The sequence below is a fragment of the Choloepus didactylus genome, chromosome 10 (assembly GCF_015220235.1).
Source record: "Choloepus didactylus isolate mChoDid1 chromosome 10, mChoDid1.pri, whole genome shotgun sequence".
In the NCBI taxonomy this organism is placed as follows: domain Eukaryota; kingdom Metazoa; phylum Chordata; class Mammalia; order Pilosa; family Megalonychidae; genus Choloepus; species Choloepus didactylus.
Genome location: NC_051316.1, coordinates 10832023 through 10850561, shown reverse-complemented (window position 1 = coordinate 10850561; position 18539 = coordinate 10832023). Strand labels below are relative to the sequence as shown.

Genomic DNA, 18539 nt, shown 5'->3' with positions numbered 1-18539 from the left:
TGGAGTGTCACCGCTGGCCGGTGAGACCCAGTGGGACACTGCCATGGCACAGGGGTACACCCCACCAAAGCCCCCTGCCCACCTCCTGGATAGGAGCCTGTCAGTCGATGGGAGTGTGGGGGGAGGGGGCGCAGAAACTTGGGGTGACATCAAGACCAACCAGGAAAAGGGGAACGGGCTGGAATTTTGTATCAGTGACATCTCTGCACAGGGTACAGGTGAACCCCATGCTGGCTGTACACACAGACCTGGGCCTCAGAGTGGGGGGCAGGGCCCCCCCCCAGGGGCTGGGCTTTCGTTCTGAGGATGGTGCATCAACCAACTGACTCACAACCCTGACCCAGGAACACACGAGGGTGGGGGGTACTTGGAGACATTAACAGAGGCTGCCCCCCAAAAGTTCATTGTATGCTTTGCCCTCTCCCCAATTCTCCCTGGAGGAGGGGGCCCCAGAGGAGCAGCCAAATCCTTGTCTGGTGAGTTTTAAGGGTGGGCAGGTTGCCCTCGCACAACTGCCCCAGGTCAGCTTTCCTGAAACTGCATCCCCAATGGAGAGAACCAAAGTGGGGTCACCGGTGCTGGGGACTGGCTCATGTCCCCTGCAAAAGGGACATGTTCCCGGGCCGGGGCCTGGTTCTGGGGGTGTGCAGCCTTGGGTGCAGGAGCAGCCCACCTGGAAGGCAGATCGCCAGCCTAGCCCCAGCTTCCAACTCCGCAGGCCTGGGGGGAGGAGCCCCAAGAACCTGCAGCTCCAGCGAGGGCTCGGATGACGAGCCTGAGAAGCTCTGACCCAGAAAGAGCAAACGATAAAACAAAGGCGGGAGTATATCAACCGTTGGTGACTGTGGGTGAAAGTGTGAAAATGCTGATGGCTTTTCTTGCAACTTTTCTGGAAAAAAAGGGAAAAATAAAAGCTGAGGCTTGAGTCCTCAGACTGTGGCCAGAATTCTGCCTTTCACCCTGTGCCCTGGAAGGTGCCAGATGCCAAACCACTTCCACTGACCACAGAGCCTGGGGGACGCTGGGCTCATGGCCTGGCACACAGAGCTAGATGAAGAGGATGGTGAGCTTTATTGGTCATTTCGTGCTTAGGAAACAAGCTGGGGCTTGGAACCCCCGAGGAGGGTGGGGCTCAGGGCTTGGCCCTGTCCCTGCTGGTGGAGGGCAGCCAGGGGTCTGGCCATAGGGCCCACTCATACTGGCCCCCCGGCTCCCTCCCGGGGGGCCACCACAGCCAAGGCACTGTGGCCCGACCCCAGCCACCAAGACTGGTGCTGGAGGGGAGGTCTGGAGTGTCACGTGTCCCCTGGACAGGACGCAGGAGAAAGGCATCAAATCAGCTGGGGAGACTTGGGCAGGCCCCGTGGAGGCCTGGGAAGCTGGTGGCATTGGCAGAGGGAGAGGTGGCATCTCCTTGTCCCTCTGGGAATGTCCTGAGTCAGAGGACCTGACACCCAGGAGGTGGCCCGGCCCTGGGCACTTGCACTGGTATGTCCATGGACTTGCTGTGTATCTCTGGGTGGGTCATGGCCCTCTATGAGCCTCGCTGGCCCAGCTGGAAAGTGGGGGCCCACCTCTTGGGGGCTCTCCAGTTCTGACCTTCTGGGCCTCGCCACCAGCCCCAAGGTGCCCAGGAGGCCACCAGGTGTCTCCTGGGAAGTGCAGCCAAGCCAGGAGGCAGGTCCTCCTTGGGCTGCAGGCGAGGGTGGGCAGCTCGGCCTGAGTTCAGTCCATGTCAGGCCAACTGGGCCCTGGGCAGGCTCAGGAGGTCCCCGAAATGCAGCAGCTCCGGGTGTCTGTGTGTGACCAGGCCACGGGCAGGTGGGTCTGGGAGATTCTGCAAAGGAGAGGAGAGGTGTGTGGTTCGCATGACCCAGCCTGGGCCATGAGTCCAACCTGGACTTGGAAGGGACCAAGCCAGACCTACCAAGTCATCATGGCCCACTGTAGTGGCTGAATTACATGCCCCAGGAAAAGCACGTTCTTCTTCTTAATCCGCCTCCCTGTGGGTGGGAATCCAGTGTAGACAGGACCTCTTGAAGACACTGTTATTAGTTAAGTTGTGGCGCACCTGAAGGAGGGCAGCTCTTAATCCAGATGACTGGAGGCCTTACAAAGAGGACTCGGGAGCCAGGAAAGACACCCATACACATCTCCCTAAGCCACTGAATCTCCAAATAAAGGCAACAAAGCTGTGCTTCTGCCAAACACGATGTCCAGCACACAACCAAAAATGCATGAACACTTTCCCCAGAAGTGAGGCAAGTCCTCGAGTGACAGCTGCCCATCTCGATAGCCTGTAACTTTAACACCACGATGCAAAGTCATCGTGCCTCACATTCTACGACGAGGGGGTCTGCACCGTGGGGGAGGGCCCAAATTGCACAGCTCACCTGGTCTACCCTACTGCTGGGATGCTGTGATAGGCACAGACTTCTGGACGCCAAAGGCTGTGATGAAGATGTTGACCACCACGATGATGAAGACGAGGCCTGTGGCGAGGTTGTTGAGGAAGTCCAGTTTGGCGTGCTTGGCTGGGTTGTTAAGGTCATACTTGACTGTGGGTGGGTGAGAGATGAGTGGGTGAGAGGAGGGGAGATGGGGGAACTGAGCAGAGCCCAAAGATGCCCATGCCAGCTCCACGGTCACATGGGATGACCCACCCTCACCCCAGCTGATGCAGAATTGAGCCAGGCTGTGCAGAGGCCAAGGGGCCCGCAGCTGCCTTTTATGCCTTCTGTCCCACAGAGAAAAGTACATTTGCTTTAATAAAATACAACAATGATGGCCCCTGCTTGGGCAGCCACGGTGTCTCACAGCCTGCCAGGAGAAGGAGCTGGCTGTGGAGATTCTCACAGCCTGCCAGGAGAAGGAGCTGGCTGAGGAGATTCTCACAGCCTGCCAGGAGAAGGAGCTGGAAACTGCTGTCTTAGCTCAGAGAGGTGAAGCGGTTAGTCAACAAGCTCAAGATACTGTGCTTCTGCCGAACATGATGTCCAGCACACAACCGAAAATGCACTAACACTTCCCCCAGAAGCCTGGCTCCAAGGCCCAGGTTATTATTATTTTATAACTTTTAATTGTGGTAGAATATACATAACATAAACACTGTTTTAACCATTTTTAAGTGGACAATTCTGTGGCACTAACTACACCGATAATATTGTGCGACTTTCACTGCTATCCATGATCATCCCAAACCAAAACATGTACCCATAAAGCAGCAGCTCCACATTCTCCGGGTTTGGTTTCTAGACCACAACATGTTGAGCCTGCACACTGAGCCCTTTTCCTCAGCACCTTACGTGCATTCACCTTTCAATCTTTGCAACTGCCCGAGGCTCTGCTGTTACACCCAGGTTGGGGAAACCCAGGCACGAAGAGGCTAAGGAACTTGCCCAAGGTCTCAGAGCCAGCAAGAGGCTGAGTGAGATGGGAACTCAGAGCCTCTCCTTGCTCATAATCGATGCCTTCCCCTGGCCTGCCGAGGCCCCGAGCAGTGACCCTGAGCGAGTTCACATGTGTGGAACACACGGTGGGGGAGAAAGCAGTAGATCCCCTCCCGCTTTGGGCATTGTGCTTGTTTGAAGCTGTTATGTACCCAGAAAAGGCCCTGTTTTTTTAATCCATTCCTGAGCATAATGACCTGTTGTGGGTGGGACCTTGTGGTTAGGTTGTTTCAATTGAGATGTGACCCACCAAATTCAAAGTGGGTCTTAATCCTTTTCTGGAGTCCTTTATGAGAGGATAAATGGCAGAAAAAAAGTCCAGAGAGTTTACAGAGAGAAACACCCAAAGAGCTTGGAGAGAAAAACCCCAGAGATGCTATGAGAGGACTCACAGAAGCTCAGAGCAAAGGCCCCTGGAAGCAAAAGCCAAAAGCAACGAAACCCAGGAGCAAAGAACCAGCAGATGTCGGCCATGTGCCTTGTCATCTGCCAGAGGATCCCTGGATGCCAGCGGCCTGTCTTCAAAGAAGGTATCATCCTGTTGATGTCTTAATAGGGACATCTTCATAGCCTTAGAATCATAAATTTGTAAGCTAATAAATCCCTGTCGTAAAAGCCAAGCCTTTTTTGGTATATTGCATTCCGGTAGCTTTAGCAAACTGGAACAGTCATGGACAGTGGTGATGGTAATAAAACATTGTGAATACAATTAATGTCACTGAATTACATAATTGCAAGTGGTTCAAATGGGAAATTTTAGGTTGAATCTATATTACCAGAATAAAAATGTAAAATAAAAACTTACCCATAGAACTGTACAACACACAGTGAGAACCCTAATGTAATCTGTGGACTGTGGTTGATAGTATAATCAGAATAATAATGGTTGGTCAATTGTAACAAAGGCACCACACTAAAGCAAAGTATTAACAATAGGGAAAACTGTGTGTGTGGGTGTGGGGGGGGCGTATAAGGGAACTCTGTACTTTTTGCATGATGTTTCTGGAAACTGACAACTGTTATAATAAAAAAAAATTTTTTTTTTAAAGATCCCACTGTGGGAAGCAGTGTGGGCTTGGGAGGGAATCCTGTCGCCACCATCACTAGCTCGGACCCGGGCAGAGCTCTCCACCCCCAACACCTCCCTCTGTCACACCCTCTGTGGGGCGGTGACCCCCCAAAGGTGCTTGGGGAAGACGCTGTAAGGGGACGGGGTGGCTCAGGGGGAGGGCTTAGCAGGACCTGGGGTTTCTTTTGTCCCTTCACTCCTTTTCCATCCTTTCCAAATGATCTACAGGCTGAGTGTGCACCCTAAAAAGATTTCTTTTCTTTTTTTCTGGGTTGCACACCATGTAGTGAAATTAAGGCAGGTGCTGCCCACCAGGACCCTGTGGGATTAGCGTCTGGCCCCGCACATGTTCTCCGTGTGACCTGGGCAAGTGCTTTCCCCTCACCCAGCCCTGGGGCTGGCAGTGGGGATCCCTCCCCACCTTGGGGCTGGCTGTCAGTGAGTGGCACGTGTCCCACAGACAAGGTGCCAAGTCAGCGCTGGGGATGCAGGAGGATGTGATGGGGCAGGCCCCATCCTCCTGGGCTGACAGGCACCAGTAATGAGCAAGTGAGAAATCCAGGGGTGACCATGTTTGTGGAGAGGGCAGGGGACCCCTCCAAGCTGAGGGTCCCAAGGGAAAAGGATGGTGGAAAGGCAGGGCTGGGACATGGGTTTCGGGTGTGTCTGGGCAGCTTCCTGTGGAGGACACATGGAGTTCCCACAGCCCAGTTTCCCACCCTCCCTGCGGTCTCTCTGTCTGTCTGTCCGCCACAGGAAGTTGGTCTGAGGTTGAGGTGACGTGGTATGGTTATCTTGTTTCAGGGAAGGGTGGAACATTGCTGGCTATAGCCTGCAATTTGGGTTTTCACCCAAAAGTGGTGGGCTGCCAGGCTGTCAGGGTGAGGGTCCTGGCCTTGCACGGCTCCTGGGCAGCCCTGATGTTGCTTTCATCACACAACAGAGAGGCACGGAACCAGGGGCCCCTGGGGACCCGGAAAGCTGGGTGTAGCTCACGGCAGGGTGCAATGAGGGCTCAGCAGAGTGGATAGCAAGGGGTGCCCCCTCCAAAAGATCCAAGCACTGCCTTCCAGAACATTCTGGAGATTCCAGACTCATGGACCCTCCCTGTTAGGCCTGGGCATTTAAGAATCTGAAGGGCAACATCTTCTGTGGCCTCAGAAAACCTCAAGTGGAGAGGGGCATATCTCAAAGAGACTTGTGGATATGGCTTCAGTCTCATGCGACAAGCCCGTTCAATTCATAGGAAACCCATGACAGTTTTAAAAGCATTGCATTGACAGAAGCCCCACTCTCTTGGATGGAAAGGAACGGACACAGAACAAACCAAAAGGGGTCCTTGGTCCCTTGACCGCTGACATGCAGGAAGCAAGCGAAGAAAGTGGCTCTGGGTAAATTCCTTATGGACAAGGAAGCCTGGCTTGGAGGGCAGAGCCGAGACCCCAGCAAACGCTGCCCAGGACAGAAGACAATGGAGCTAAAAAGGAAGTCTGGCTGGGTTCCAGGGGGTGCGGAGGCAGACACCGTGTCTGTTTAGCTCTCGGGTCTTCAGAACAAGAGGAGCTGCACCTGGGGGCCTTGTCTGGCCCTGGACCTGATTTAGATGACAATTCCCGGACTTTGAGCTAGTGCCCTAACAGGCTGAGACCCCGTGGCCTCAGGCAGGAAGTGGCTTAGTGTATGGGAGTGACAGGAGATGATGGGTCAAGTGGGCAGACAGTGCAGATGATATTCTCCAAAAATGTCTGGTGAATTCAAAGATATGGGAATGGATGGGGTGACGATTGTTCGTTAATGGGATTATAAGTATCTGAGCTGTACTGAAGGTGAGTAGGATTCAAAGGGGTTGTTTAAAGGCATGTTTCCCACAGATCAGCACCACAAATATAGATATTTGTGCATGATACACTTCTAAGGTATGACACTAGCACAGAGAAAAATCTACATATGGTATACCAGGATCTATAATTAATAGGAATTCCATACTAGTACCATGCAAATACTAGGGACAAATAATTAAGGGCTGAAAAGAGCTATGAGGTGTTTTGGGTCATGAGAATTGTTTAAAATGGAGAGTGGTGAGGATCGTACAACTAAGTGATGATAACGTGAGATATGGGTGGATGATCGTGGATTTAACAAATGCTATGTGAACTGAGGAATCTCCTACTTTTAAAAAAATGGCTGCACCAGTATTTCCCTTTCCACATTCTCTTCTTGTAATGTGGCCTCGGGGTCTGTGTTCCCTTGCCTGGAATCTGAGTGGGTTTGTGACGACTGCAAAATGGACGGGACGTGACATTGGGGCTAAGCCGTATAAGGTGACATAGCGTCCACCTGTCCCTTGCGGGGCGCTCCCCCTTGGAACTGAGCTGCCACCTTGTAAGAAAGTCCCCCTGACTGTCAGCATCGACTGCGGAGATCTGGGTGGATGCGCCTTTGGAAAATCCCAGCCCAGCCACGGGTTCCTCTCCACGTGCTGGGTCTCCCCACTGAGGCCCCAGACACCAGGCAGCAGAGAAGAGCCAGCTGTCCTGGCTGTACCCCACCAGATGCCTGACTCACCGAACCCACAAGCACAACAAATGACATGGGCTGGTTTAACACACAGCGACAACTAGAGCAGGGCAATGGCTCGGTGCCCGCCCTGCCCATTCTGAGTTCAAATCCCAGCTACAGCACAACTGCCTCTGACCCCAAGTTTCCCATCTGTAATGGGGACCTTGGGCTGGACTTGGAGTGTGGGTCTGTGACCGTGTCTCCACCACTGCCCAGCACACAGGTGTCAGGAAAGGCCTGCCAGACAGCTGGACATGGGCCCCGTGGAGAAGAGGAGGAGGTTTGCAGAGTGGCAACTGGTCCAGCTGCTCCTCTTGCTCCTGGGTGTCCTCCTTCCCCTGCCTTGGGAGCCTTCCCTGACCACTCTGGCTTGTCCCCATTTTGTCCTGTGTCTCTGTCCCTAATAAGACTGTAGGGTTTGACAGGGCAGGACCTGCATCGGACTTCACCCTGCCCCTCCCCTGCCCCAGCGAATGCAGCCCCCACCCCCTTACTTTGTGGTCTGTGTCCCCGTCAGTGTCCCCAGGCCCGAGAGATGTATCCGGCACACAGCCAGCGCTTGGTACCCATCTGCTGCACACCTGCACAAGGTGTGATCTGGAGTGTGTGTGTACACGTGCCTCCCGTCCACCCCTGGGGCTCCCAGCCACCCTGGAGGGCCACGCCATGGGGGCAGAGGGGGATGAGTGAAGTCAGCAAGGCATCCCGTCAAGTGAAAAAGCAAAGTGCAAGGAGCATGCATGCCAGGCTCTGTGCCGGGGAAGGCGAGGAAGTCAGAGATTAATATTTAAAGTAAAAACTCCTACACACATAAGCCGGAAACCACCGAGACTTGGCTCAGCAGCCTCCTCACTGAGAAGCTCCCAGGCCTCCACAACCCTGGGCTGCTTGGGTCTGCTGAGGTTTCCTGCAGGCTCTGTACCTCAGTTTCCCCCCTGGAAGAGAAGATGCTAGCACCTTCCTTGTGGAGTTCCTGCAAGGATTCAATGGTATACAGTCGGTGCTCAATAAACACTAACTCAATGTGGTTACAATATTTCTCTCAGTGCCCTCCGCTTGGGTGGGAGGAAGGAGAGGGACATTGGAGGGGGATCTCTGGGCACTCTACTCAGAAGCCAAACCCTGGACCGTGTCCCTAGAGTGAGGAGGGGCCGGGACAGCATCTCTGGCAGGGCTCCAAGGCTCGGTGCAGCTTGGGACCCGCCAGGGAAACCCCATGTCTGTGTGTACATGGAAACTCACGGGCTGCCTGCCATGTAGTGAACTCCCCGTCCCAGGAGGCGAGCAAGCAGACAGAAAGCCAACCGCAGGGGGCAGAGCCAGCACATACCCAGGAAGATGAGCAGGACGCCCACACCGATCTGGAGCACGAGGGAGATGGAGATGAGGACGACAAGGGGGACGAAGAAGGCGAAGCTGGAGCCCTGATCGATGACGGCCTTGAGCTGGGAGGCGTTGGCCATCAGCAGTGCGATGTCCAGCATGCTCTCAGCCGCGCTCTTCTTGTTGGTGTAATGGTTCACGTTGATGGACCGGGTCCTCCAGCCCCACTGGGGTGGCTGCGGGGAAAGAAGGGGGACACGTTGGGCCTGAGCCCTGGAGCAGGGTCGGGGGATGCCTCCCCTCCCCGACAGGGCGGCCTCATGGGCAGGGAGGGGAGAGTGGGTGCCGTGGCCGCAGTGACGCACTCTGCATGACGGCTGACCCACCTCGAAACGACTACCCCCTTCCTCTGCACACAGCAGGTGCTCGATAAATACACTGCAGTCAGCTGAGCTTCTTTCCTGACTTGTAGATGAATAAAATAGAAACATGAGTTCTGATGTCTTCTCCCTGCCCCACGCCAGGCCTCCGTCTCCTGGGCCCAGGAGCACCCCCAGCTCCCCAGACTCTCCGAGGACCAGCCAGCCCCTTGCTGTCTGGGGCCACCTGTCCCTGAGCTCTTGCCAGTCCCTGAAGTCTCCTTTGCACCCTGCCCCGTCTGCCAGACACCCTCCGTGCTCTGGGGCCCTGCCTCCAGGAAGTCCCCCAGGATTTCCCCTGGCAGAGGGCACACCCCCCCCAGGGCCAGTCACTCGTGAGGAGCCAGCGGTGGGAAGCCACTGCTGAGTGGCAACCCTTGCTCCCGGGGCTGTTCCGTGAGATCCTGTTTCTTGACTCATAAAAGATGCAGGAGGCCCCAAGGCCCAGGAGACAGGATGCACCGAAACGGGCAATGACCCAGGGTGAGGTGTGACACAGCTTGGCGGGCGAGCACGGGCATCTGCGGATCGCCTCAACTTGCCAGAGGCCCGAGATATTTCACAAGTGGGAAAACATGCATTCTGCTACCAGCTGGGCAGACCCTGAAGATATCACATTGGGGGAAAGAAGGCTGACACACAAGGGCAGATACTGTGTGGTTCTGCACGTCTACAGAATGTCTAGACGAAGCAAATTCATGGGGACAGAAAGTAGATTCGAGGTGACCAGGGGCTGGGTGAGGGAAATGGGGAGCTGGTGCTTAATGCATGCAGAATTCTGGGGGGCGATGAAAAGGCTCTAGTAATTGTAGCAGAACACTGTGAATGCAATTAATGCTACCAACTGTGAGGTTAAAAACGGATAAAATGGGAAAGTTTGCATTAAAGATATATATACATTACCCAACCAAAAAATATATATATATGCACATTCTGAGAAAAAGCGAGGCAGCTGATATCAAACTAGCAGAACAGGCTGGTTGTATTTTATGTGCTTTTATGGAGAGTCCAGGAAGACACATGGGCTCTGCTGGGTGCATCTCGTGGCTGTACATGCCAACAAACTGTCTTAGCTTCTGTGCCATCTGCTTTTCTTTCTTTTTTTTTTTTTTATTAAATTCAGTTTTATTGAAATACATCACACACCATACAATCATCCATGATATACAATCCACTGTCCACAGTATGATAACATAGTTATGCATTCATCACCACAATCTATCTCTGAACATTTTCCTTACATCAGAAAGAACCAGAACAAGAATAAAAAATAAAAGTGAAAAAAGAACACCCAAATCATCCCCCCATCCCACCCCATTTGTCCTTTAGTTTTTATCCCCATTCCTCCACTCATCCATACACCAGATAAAGGGGGTGTGATCCACAAGGTCTTCACAATCACACTGTCACCCCTTGTAATCTACATTATTATATAATTGTCTTTAGGAGTCCAGACTGCTGGGTTGGAGTTTGGTAGTTTCAGGTATTTACTTCTAGCTATTCCAATACATTAAAGCCTAAGAGGTGTTATCTATATAGTGCATAAGAATGTCCACCAGAGTGACCTCTTGACTCCATTTGGAATCTCTCAGCCACTGAAACTATTTAGTCTGTACCATCTGCTTTTTATCTAAGCAGTAAATCCACCTGGTTGGAAATTCTACAGGCAGGGGAGCCGGCTCCACCCCCAGAGCAGCTGCCTGCCCTGCCCCTCCCCGGGGCACCCAGCTCAGCCCAGGCTGCTCCCAGGGACGTTTTGGCCTCTTTCCAGTGCCCAGTCGCACCCCACCCTTGGGACTGGGCTCCCACTCCCTTCCGAGGCGGCCCACGCTGGGAGAGCCCAGAGTCTGTCCTTCCCTGGCTCTGCCCTTGCACAGCTGCCATGGGCCACCCCCCCCCACGGGCCCCCCTGGGTGCAGGGTATCCCGAAGGCCCCGGCCGGCAGCAAAGGTGTGCTCCTCATGTCCGAGGGTACCCGTGTGCCCCGCCCCAGGCTGCCCAATTCTCACCTGGTCCCCACCCCCGGCCAAGTCGTTAAGAGAAAAGTAGCAAGATACAGACCCTGCCATGCTGCCTTCTGGGGGCAGGCAGGGGGGAGGCATATGCATGTACAGACATAGACACGTACAAACAAACATGTACACGCACAAACGCATGACCACATACACATGTACAAATATACACACGCACACACACACAAACACACTCCACACACGTTTACATACACACATATATGTGCATGTATGAATACACATAAACATACACACATATACAGATGCACACATGTACTATACAGGTGCACACACCTATACCTAACATATATGCACACACATACACACATATATAACCACATATACAATACAAATATACATAAATATATATACATATGCACATATGCATGAAAAACATACATCCACACACATTTACACATACTCACACACATATACATGCATGCAACACACACACATAAATACACATCAGTATACACATACATAAACATACACATGCATATACACATGCACACATACAAATATACATAAATACATAGACATGCATGTACACATGCAAAACACACATCCACATGTTTACATGCATATATACACACATATTTATACATCCATGCAATGCATATAAAAATAAATATATATAAATGCACACTGACATAAACATACACAGGCACACACATATACATTCACATGCATACAGACATACATATACTTGCATGGAATACATACACACATAAATACACATCAATATACACATACATAAACATATACACATATACACACATACTATACACGTGCACACACCTATACGTAATACATGCGCACACAAATATAACCACATAAATACAAATATAAATAAATATATACACACATGCACAAATACATGCAAAAACTCACATCCACATATATTACATACACATACACGCAATACATATACATATAAATACACATCAATAGACACATACATAAACACACACACATATATACATGCACACACATACAAATATACATAAATATATACACACAGGCACATATACATGCAAAACACACATCCACATACGTTTACATGCATACATACATACATACATACATATACATTCATGCAATGAATATAAAAATATATAAATATACATAAATATACACACGCACACATATATGTACATGTGCACACACATACATATACACATGCACACACATGTTTACATGCATATACAGATGTACATACATGTGCATGCAATATGTATACAGAATATATATATATATACACATACACATAAACACACACATATATGTACATGGGCACACACCTATACACACATACATATACACATGCACACACACACACGTGGCCATGATCAGTGCAGTGGCCTCAGACAGGGGGAGAGTCACCTTTGATGGTGAGTGCTCCTGAAGTTTGAACATTTTGAAGCCATGTGGTCAAGCGGTGCATTCCAGTAAATGCATGACTAAGCAAACGCTTCAGAGCAGAGCCTTGGCCAGGGCCCGGCCCTCAGCCCCGGGAGCCCCTGCCCCACTGCCCTTGGCCTTGGGTGCCCTCCCTCGCCCCCAGGCCCTCCTCCAGGGGGCTGCCCTGTGCTCACTCCCACTTTACATGGGTAAACTGAGGCTCCGAGAGGGGAAGCCCTTGTCCAGAGCCACAGAGCAAGGGGTGTCCTGGGACTTGAACCCAGGCCCGGGGGCTCCAGAAGCCTCGGAGGCTGATACCACCCATCTCCCCTGGTGCCATGGGGCCACAGGAGCAGGTGCCCTGGATGTTTTGGGGTGTCTGGCAACTACTCCCCATGGAAGGCGCTTCCTCTCCATCTGGCCACTGCTTCCTGCTCGACACGGACGATGATAATGAGCACAGGCTGGTGGGGCATAGCAGGGATCCCTGCACCCGGGGAATCTCTAGCACCCCCAGATCGGGCCCTGGCTTCTCACAGCCTTGCTGTGCAGCCTCCCTCTCCTGGCCTCAGTTTCCCCATCTGTAGATCCTGTCCTCTGGGAAGCTCTGCCCGACGGCCAAGTCCTCTTCCCAGCAGGCACCGAGAGGGGCACATAACGGCCTCCATCTGACCCACGGGACGGCAGCTCACAGCCCGGAGGAGTTTGTCCCAGGCCGTCTGTCCCACAGCCTCGGCTCAGGAGGCTGCCCCACTTGGCTGGGCAAAGCTGAGGGCAGGGGGGACTGCAAGGCCCCCACTCCAGGTCTCCAGGGGAGGAACTGGGGGGTCTCACCTCAGCACAGGAGTCCCAGCGAGGGGCAGTTGCCAGCCCCAGCCCACCAGACCCTGGACAGGGGGCTTCACCGTCTCACCGAGCCGGACACCCTCCTCCAAGCCCTCCACTATGACCAGGCACTTCAGGAAACAAACAACTTGGTTAATGTGTCTCAGAGACCGGAGGGAATTTCCTGAAGCTTCATTGGCATCCCAGGAGGGAGGGGAAGGAGCACTGGGGTGACGGGACCGTCTCAAAAAGCCAGGAAGGAGCGCTGGAGACAAGGGGCAGCCCCTGACCTTCCGTTCACCGCCAGAGCCCCTGGGAGCAGCCAGCCCTGGCCCCATGCTGGGGCCTGTGCTCAGCTCTGGCTGGGAGGAAAATTTGCATAGAAGCAGCATTTGAACACAGATCTGCTGCAGCTAACAGGCGTGCGGGGCCTGGCTTGGGGTCCGGGTGGAGGAGGCAGGGGTCAGGGCACTCTGGACTTGGGAAGGGCCACTTGGCCCCCTTCTCTGCTGCCCCAGCTTTGCCCCCTGCTGCCCCCGGAGAAAGGGGGGAGGTTCCTGACTTCCCTCAGCCCCCTTGGGAGTGCCCTCCTTGAGCCCCCGTCCCCGTGTCTACAAAGCGAGACCAAGGCCCACCAGCAAATACGGTTATTTCCATCTGTCACCCACCGCAGACGGTCTGTGCCTATTGGGGTCTCCCAGCGCCCCCTCCTCGAGCATCCCACCAGGCAGCTGGGAGACGGCCCTGTGCCTCAGTGTCCCCATCTGTAAAATGGAGAAAGCTACAGGAATGCCGCGAGGACTGAGTAAGCTCGGACAGACGGAACCCCCAGAGTGACGCAGGCATGCTCCAGGGGTGTTGGCACGTCTGCGGTCCACAGTGACACGGAGACGAGCTGGGGGTGGGGGGTCCGTGGCCTGTGGGACCACCCCCCCCCCGAAAGACCCTCCCTCCCAAACACGCTGCACTTATTCAGAATGAACTTCATTAAAAACTAAAATTGGCAGCAAGGGAAAGAAAGGGCAAGTGCTGCACACACCGGGATCTGGCCTTGGAGGGTCTGTAGTGACCACCCAACAGGTGCCAAGATAGAGAGCACATGGCAGGGCCTGCGAGGACTTCTTGCCGTGCCCAGGTCCCTTGCCAGCCTCCTGACTCCCTGGCCGCATTCCCAGCAGGAAACCCCACCCGTGGGCGGCCATCGGACAGCAGGAAGTCCTGGCAGGCCCTACCATGTGCTCTCCATCTGGCTCCTCCCAGCATCTGCACGACCACTTCCTGCGGGCTCAGCACTCGCCAGGAGTGACCCCGCGTCGGTGATAACAGCCTCCAGCCCGGGTCCTGCTGGGAAAGCAGAAGCGAGAACAAGAGTGAAGTTCCTCCTGGGTGGCAGGGGCCTCGCGTGGCCGTGACAGCAGAATGTGGTGTCCCCAAGGACCGACCTCTTGGACTGGCCTGGATGTGGCTAGACAGCCCTGGGGAAGCTGCACCATCTCCCCCCGTGGGGACGTGAGAGGGGCAGCCAAGGCGAGCCTAGGACCCCCAGGGCTGGGTCCATTTCTGCCCCCCACTGCCCCTTTGATGTGTGTCCTGCGCTGGCCTCTGGGACAGCACTACATCCCAAGGTTTGCTGCAAGATTCAACACAGCGGCCCCCAAGCGAGTGTGGGACACCCCAGGATGGGGAGGGGGCCGGCCACAGTGGCGGGTCATCTTCAAAATTAAAGTTTACTTTTACTGTCACCCCAAGAAGTGAGCTGACCAGAGACACCAAGTCAATCCCACACAGCTCGCGGGTGGCCCAGCTCCCCTCTACACACAAATGTGCCCTGGGAATGGCGTCTCCTGAGGGCACCAGGCACCCGTGGGGTGTCCCCACTGCCCGGGGGAACAGACCCAGCCAGGCACTTGGCTGCGCACCCACTACGCACCAGGCCTCGGCTGGCGGCAGTTTCCAAAAGCCACTCCATGTTACACCTCGGCTATTCCTGTCAGATGAGTGATTGTGCCCATCTTACGGGAGAGGAAACTGAGGCTTGGAGAGGGACTGCACTTGCTCGGGCCCCAGACCCAGCCTCCCAGGGTCCACAGATACTCATGAGAGCCCGCGGCAGGGAGCAGACCCCCATGTTGGCACCTCAAGGAGCAGCTGGGCAGCTGGGCTGGGACCCCCTCTTTTCAGCAGCCCCTGTCTTCCTTGCCCGCTGACCCCACACAGGTCCTGAGATTCAGGAGTCCCGAGAGGTCAAGGAAAGGAGCAGGGGAGAGAGGCCCCTCTCCATGGTGGGGTTCACCTGGGGGCGAGCACCTCCCTTTCCAAACCCTTGCCCAGGCCGGCGTCTCCTGGAGAGAGGGGGGCCCCTCTCAACCCGCCCAAACCCCCCAAGCTTTGCAGCAGGAAGGGACCAGTTCCTGTTTAATCCGGCAGCTGGGTTTTCACGTTGCTTGCCAAAAACTTTCTATTCCTAGCAAGGAGAGACTAGAAACTTCCTTTTAAAAGAAAAACACTTAAGACAATAATAAACAAAACTGATAATGCTGTGTGCTAGACCCTGCTCCAAGCACTTTACATATATATATAGAAAATTAAAATACATTGTTATATAACATACAGTATACATGTATATATATATATATATATATATATATATATATATATATATATAACTATTATAAGCACATTTAATTTATATATATTGGCTCATTTAATTCACAGAACTCTCTGAGAGGGAGGCTGTGGTTACCCCATTTTACAGATGCAAAGCCGAAGTACAGAGTGGTTAAGCAAAGAGCCCAAGAAAATAATGTGGCAAGTTCCTGGAGGCTGGGGAACTGGGCACACCAGGGTCCCCCAGCTGTGAGAGTGGAGCAGGCTTTGAGGCTGGCTGCCTACTCCAGGAAGCCCCCATGACTGACCCTGGACACTGACTCAGCAGGGCCTCTGTATGTCCCCAGCTCTGTCTGGTGGAAGAATGGCTAACCTCCATGCCACCCTCCTCTCTGCCCAGCTCACAGCCCTGCCCTGGCCCCCACACCCCACCAGACCTGTGGTCTGGTCCTCACAGACTTTCCCATCAGGCCTGACCCACACCTGCTCACCTCCTACCCAGCTCTGCATGTGCCAGCGGCTCCCGCCTCTGGGCCTTCGTGCATGCTGTTCCCTCTGCCTGGGATGCCCTTCCACACATCTCAGAGAGTCAGACCCTCTGGGCCTTCGTGCATGCTGTTCCCTCTGCCTGGGATGCCCTTCCACATCTCAGAAGACCAGACCCCCTCCCCCAGGGCCCAGTTCCAATATCTGACGCCTCCTGCAGGAAGCCTTCCCTGACACTTTCTCCCACCCTCCGCCGTGGCCTGCCCCCCCGGGAATTTAGTGCTTTTATCCTTAGGTTCTCCCATTGGGGCTGGCTTTACCCTCGGACCAGAAGCTCAGCGGGGCGGGCCCGGATCTCACTCCCCTCGGGTCCCCCCGGAATGGACCCAACCCACCCTCTCACCTGGGCTGAGAGGTGACAAGACCCCTGGCTAGTGGATCCCTTGCTGCCAGGATGAGGGAAGCAGAGAAGGCACTGCAGGTGGGAGCCGAGCAGCGTCGCCCTTTCCATATGGCTCCCCAGCCACCTGCCCACCAGCCCGCTACCTGACGCACCCCTGCCACCTCCCCTGAGGCCGGCAGAGCAGGGGAGGGACAATGGGTGCCCCCGTGTTAAGTCCTGGAAAAGGAAGCCCAGAGAGGGCAAGCCACCTCCCCAAGGTCACATATACACTCCCCACAAAGTGCTCCCAGGTTGGGGTGGGCCAGGGCCCCGGGGGCCCCCCACACCTGGCTGTGGCTGCTCTCAGGCCTCGGCTTCCATAGCTCTGACATGGGGTCACACAGTCCCATGTCACCGTGCCACTGGGGGCTGCCTGGAGGATCCAGTGAGAAGACGCAGGAGAGCCAGGCCCCGTGGCTGGATGGGGGTCCACACCCCACAGGTCCTAGGGAACGTCCTCTGGCACCCAGCCTGGGCCAGAACTGGTCAACGCTCATGCCTGGCAGCCCCGGGCCATGCCGGTTTGGCTCACCCTCTGCTTCACCCAGTCTGGGGCACCCGGGAGGAGCCCAATTCCTGGTCCCCATTGGTGGGAAGTCGGACAATCAAAGCCTGTCCAGTCAGTGGGTTCCTGGGCGGTACCAGGACTGGGCCTGTCCCAAAAGGTGCTGGCAAGAGCTTGGCTCTAAGGGAGACCAAGGGGGAGCCACAGGCCCTGCCCCAGGTGAAGGGCCTCGCCGGTGGTAGGGCAAGGGGGCCATGGGTGGGACATCCGTGGTGGGGTGTGCGCCCCGGACCATGCAGGCAGGGACCCCAGTAGCCTCAGGGTCCCCATCAGGGTGCCTATCACACCGTGTGGTGACCACCAGGTGACGCAGCCATCTGCCCTGCTGCTGGCCTGGAGCCAAAGGCTGTGACGCCTGCTCCTCCCCACCGGTTGCCCCCAGCGCGCTGGGGAGGGGGCCGGGCGGAGAGGGGGAGGGAGCAATGGAAGGGGGGCGGAGGGGAGGGAAGAGACGGGAGGGGTTGCCCGGGGCTCGGGGGCCCCCCAGTGCCCGCTACTTCCACGCCCCCCCCCCCCACCTACCAGGGGGAAGGGGACAGGGAGGAGGCGGCGGCGGAGCCAGCGCTCGGCAGCCCGCAGTGCCCAGCGCCCCGAGCGCGCCCCGGGTGCCCACGGGAGGCGCTTCGGCGCGCGGGGCCCAGAGAGGGCGGGCACCGGCCCCGGGTCACACAGCGCTCGGGGCCCGGCCGCGGCGGCGGCGGGGGTGCTCACCGGGGCATCCGGGAAGCCGGGCGAGCCCGGGCGCAGGTCGCCGTTGAGCTCCAACTCCTCGGGGCCCGAGTCCATGGCGCGCGCCACCTCGCCCGCTCCTGCGCCCCCCGCCCCCGGGCCGCGCACCCGCAGCTGCCGCCGGTTCCCCGCCTCCCGGCAGGGCGGAGCAAACCCGCCACCGCCCACAGGCTCCGCCCCGCGCCCTAGCGGTAGCGCAAGGGCGGAGACGCCCCCGGGGACGCCGTGGACCACCCGGAGGCTAGCCGGCTGCAGCCTCGGAGGGGGTGAGCCAGGCCCGGGCAATCCCCCACCCGGGAGAGCTCCCCGGAAGCCGGGAGGGCGGTGTCCGGGACTCCCCCCGCCCTTGGAACCGGTACCCCCAGGCGCCCGGCTCGGCGCTCTTGGCCGGGCACGTCCCCGCTCTGCGCCATCGCGCTCCACTTCCTGGCTTCGTAAAATTGGGGCCTTTTCCTGAGCACTTGGGAAACTAAGGCCCCGTGCCAAGGCCACTAGGTGACTGAAACGGTGGGCTCCCTTCAGCTCAGCCCCCTGCGCCAAAAACGATGGCAGATGCGTCACCCTGGGCTCCCCCTGACTCCCAGGACATGTGGCTCTCCACTCACTGAGCCTCAGCCTTCTCGCCCCAGAAAAGGGGCTTGGAGGGCCTCCCT

At 55.6% G+C, this 18539-nt stretch overlaps 1 protein-coding gene across 5 annotated transcripts; it reads right to left on the bottom strand.

Annotated features, from left to right (window-relative positions):
• Nucleotides 1–1048: 1048 nt before the first annotated feature.
• Nucleotides 1049–18021, bottom strand: NINJ1 (ninjurin 1). 5 transcript variants are annotated; one of them, XR_005210642.1, is made up of 5 exons: nucleotides 16880–17518; nucleotides 8408–8636; nucleotides 2394–2558; nucleotides 1928–2071; nucleotides 1049–1837 (listed from the first exon to the last, which is right to left on the bottom strand). XR_005210642.1 is itself a non-coding variant. In XM_037797459.1 (4 exons), the coding sequence occupies exons 1-3, from the start codon at nucleotides 17941–17943 to the stop codon at nucleotides 2404–2406; spliced, it is 459 nt and encodes a 152-aa protein (XP_037653387.1). In that variant the 5' UTR covers nucleotides 17944–18021; the 3' UTR covers nucleotides 1049–1837; nucleotides 2394–2403. The 5 variants fall into 5 exon arrangements, 3 of the variants coding, with proteins under 3 accessions (XP_037653387.1, XP_037653386.1, XP_037653388.1); XR_005210641.1 differs by having other exon boundaries at nucleotides 1928–2003; XM_037797459.1 differs by lacking the exons at nucleotides 1928–2071; nucleotides 16880–17518 and adding an exon at nucleotides 17869–18021.
• Between the last annotated feature and the right edge of the window lie 518 nt (nucleotides 18022–18539).

What these genes read in the sequence shown, in the direction of transcription:
- NINJ1 (XM_037797458.1), bottom strand. Translation starts at nt 17,179, where the DNA reads ATGGGGACCAGGAATTGGGCTCCTCCCGGGTGCCCCAGACTGGGTGAA. An exon ending in CTGAGAGCAGCCACAGCCAG is followed by an intron (nt 8,637 to 16,879) that starts GTGTGGGGGGCC and finishes CTTTCCCCGCAG; the next exon opens with CCACCCCAGTGGGGCTGGAG. An exon ending in CGTCCTGCTCATCTTCCTGG is followed by an intron (nt 2,559 to 8,407) that starts GTATGTGCTGGC and finishes ACCCACCCACAG; the next exon opens with TCAAGTATGACCTTAACAAC.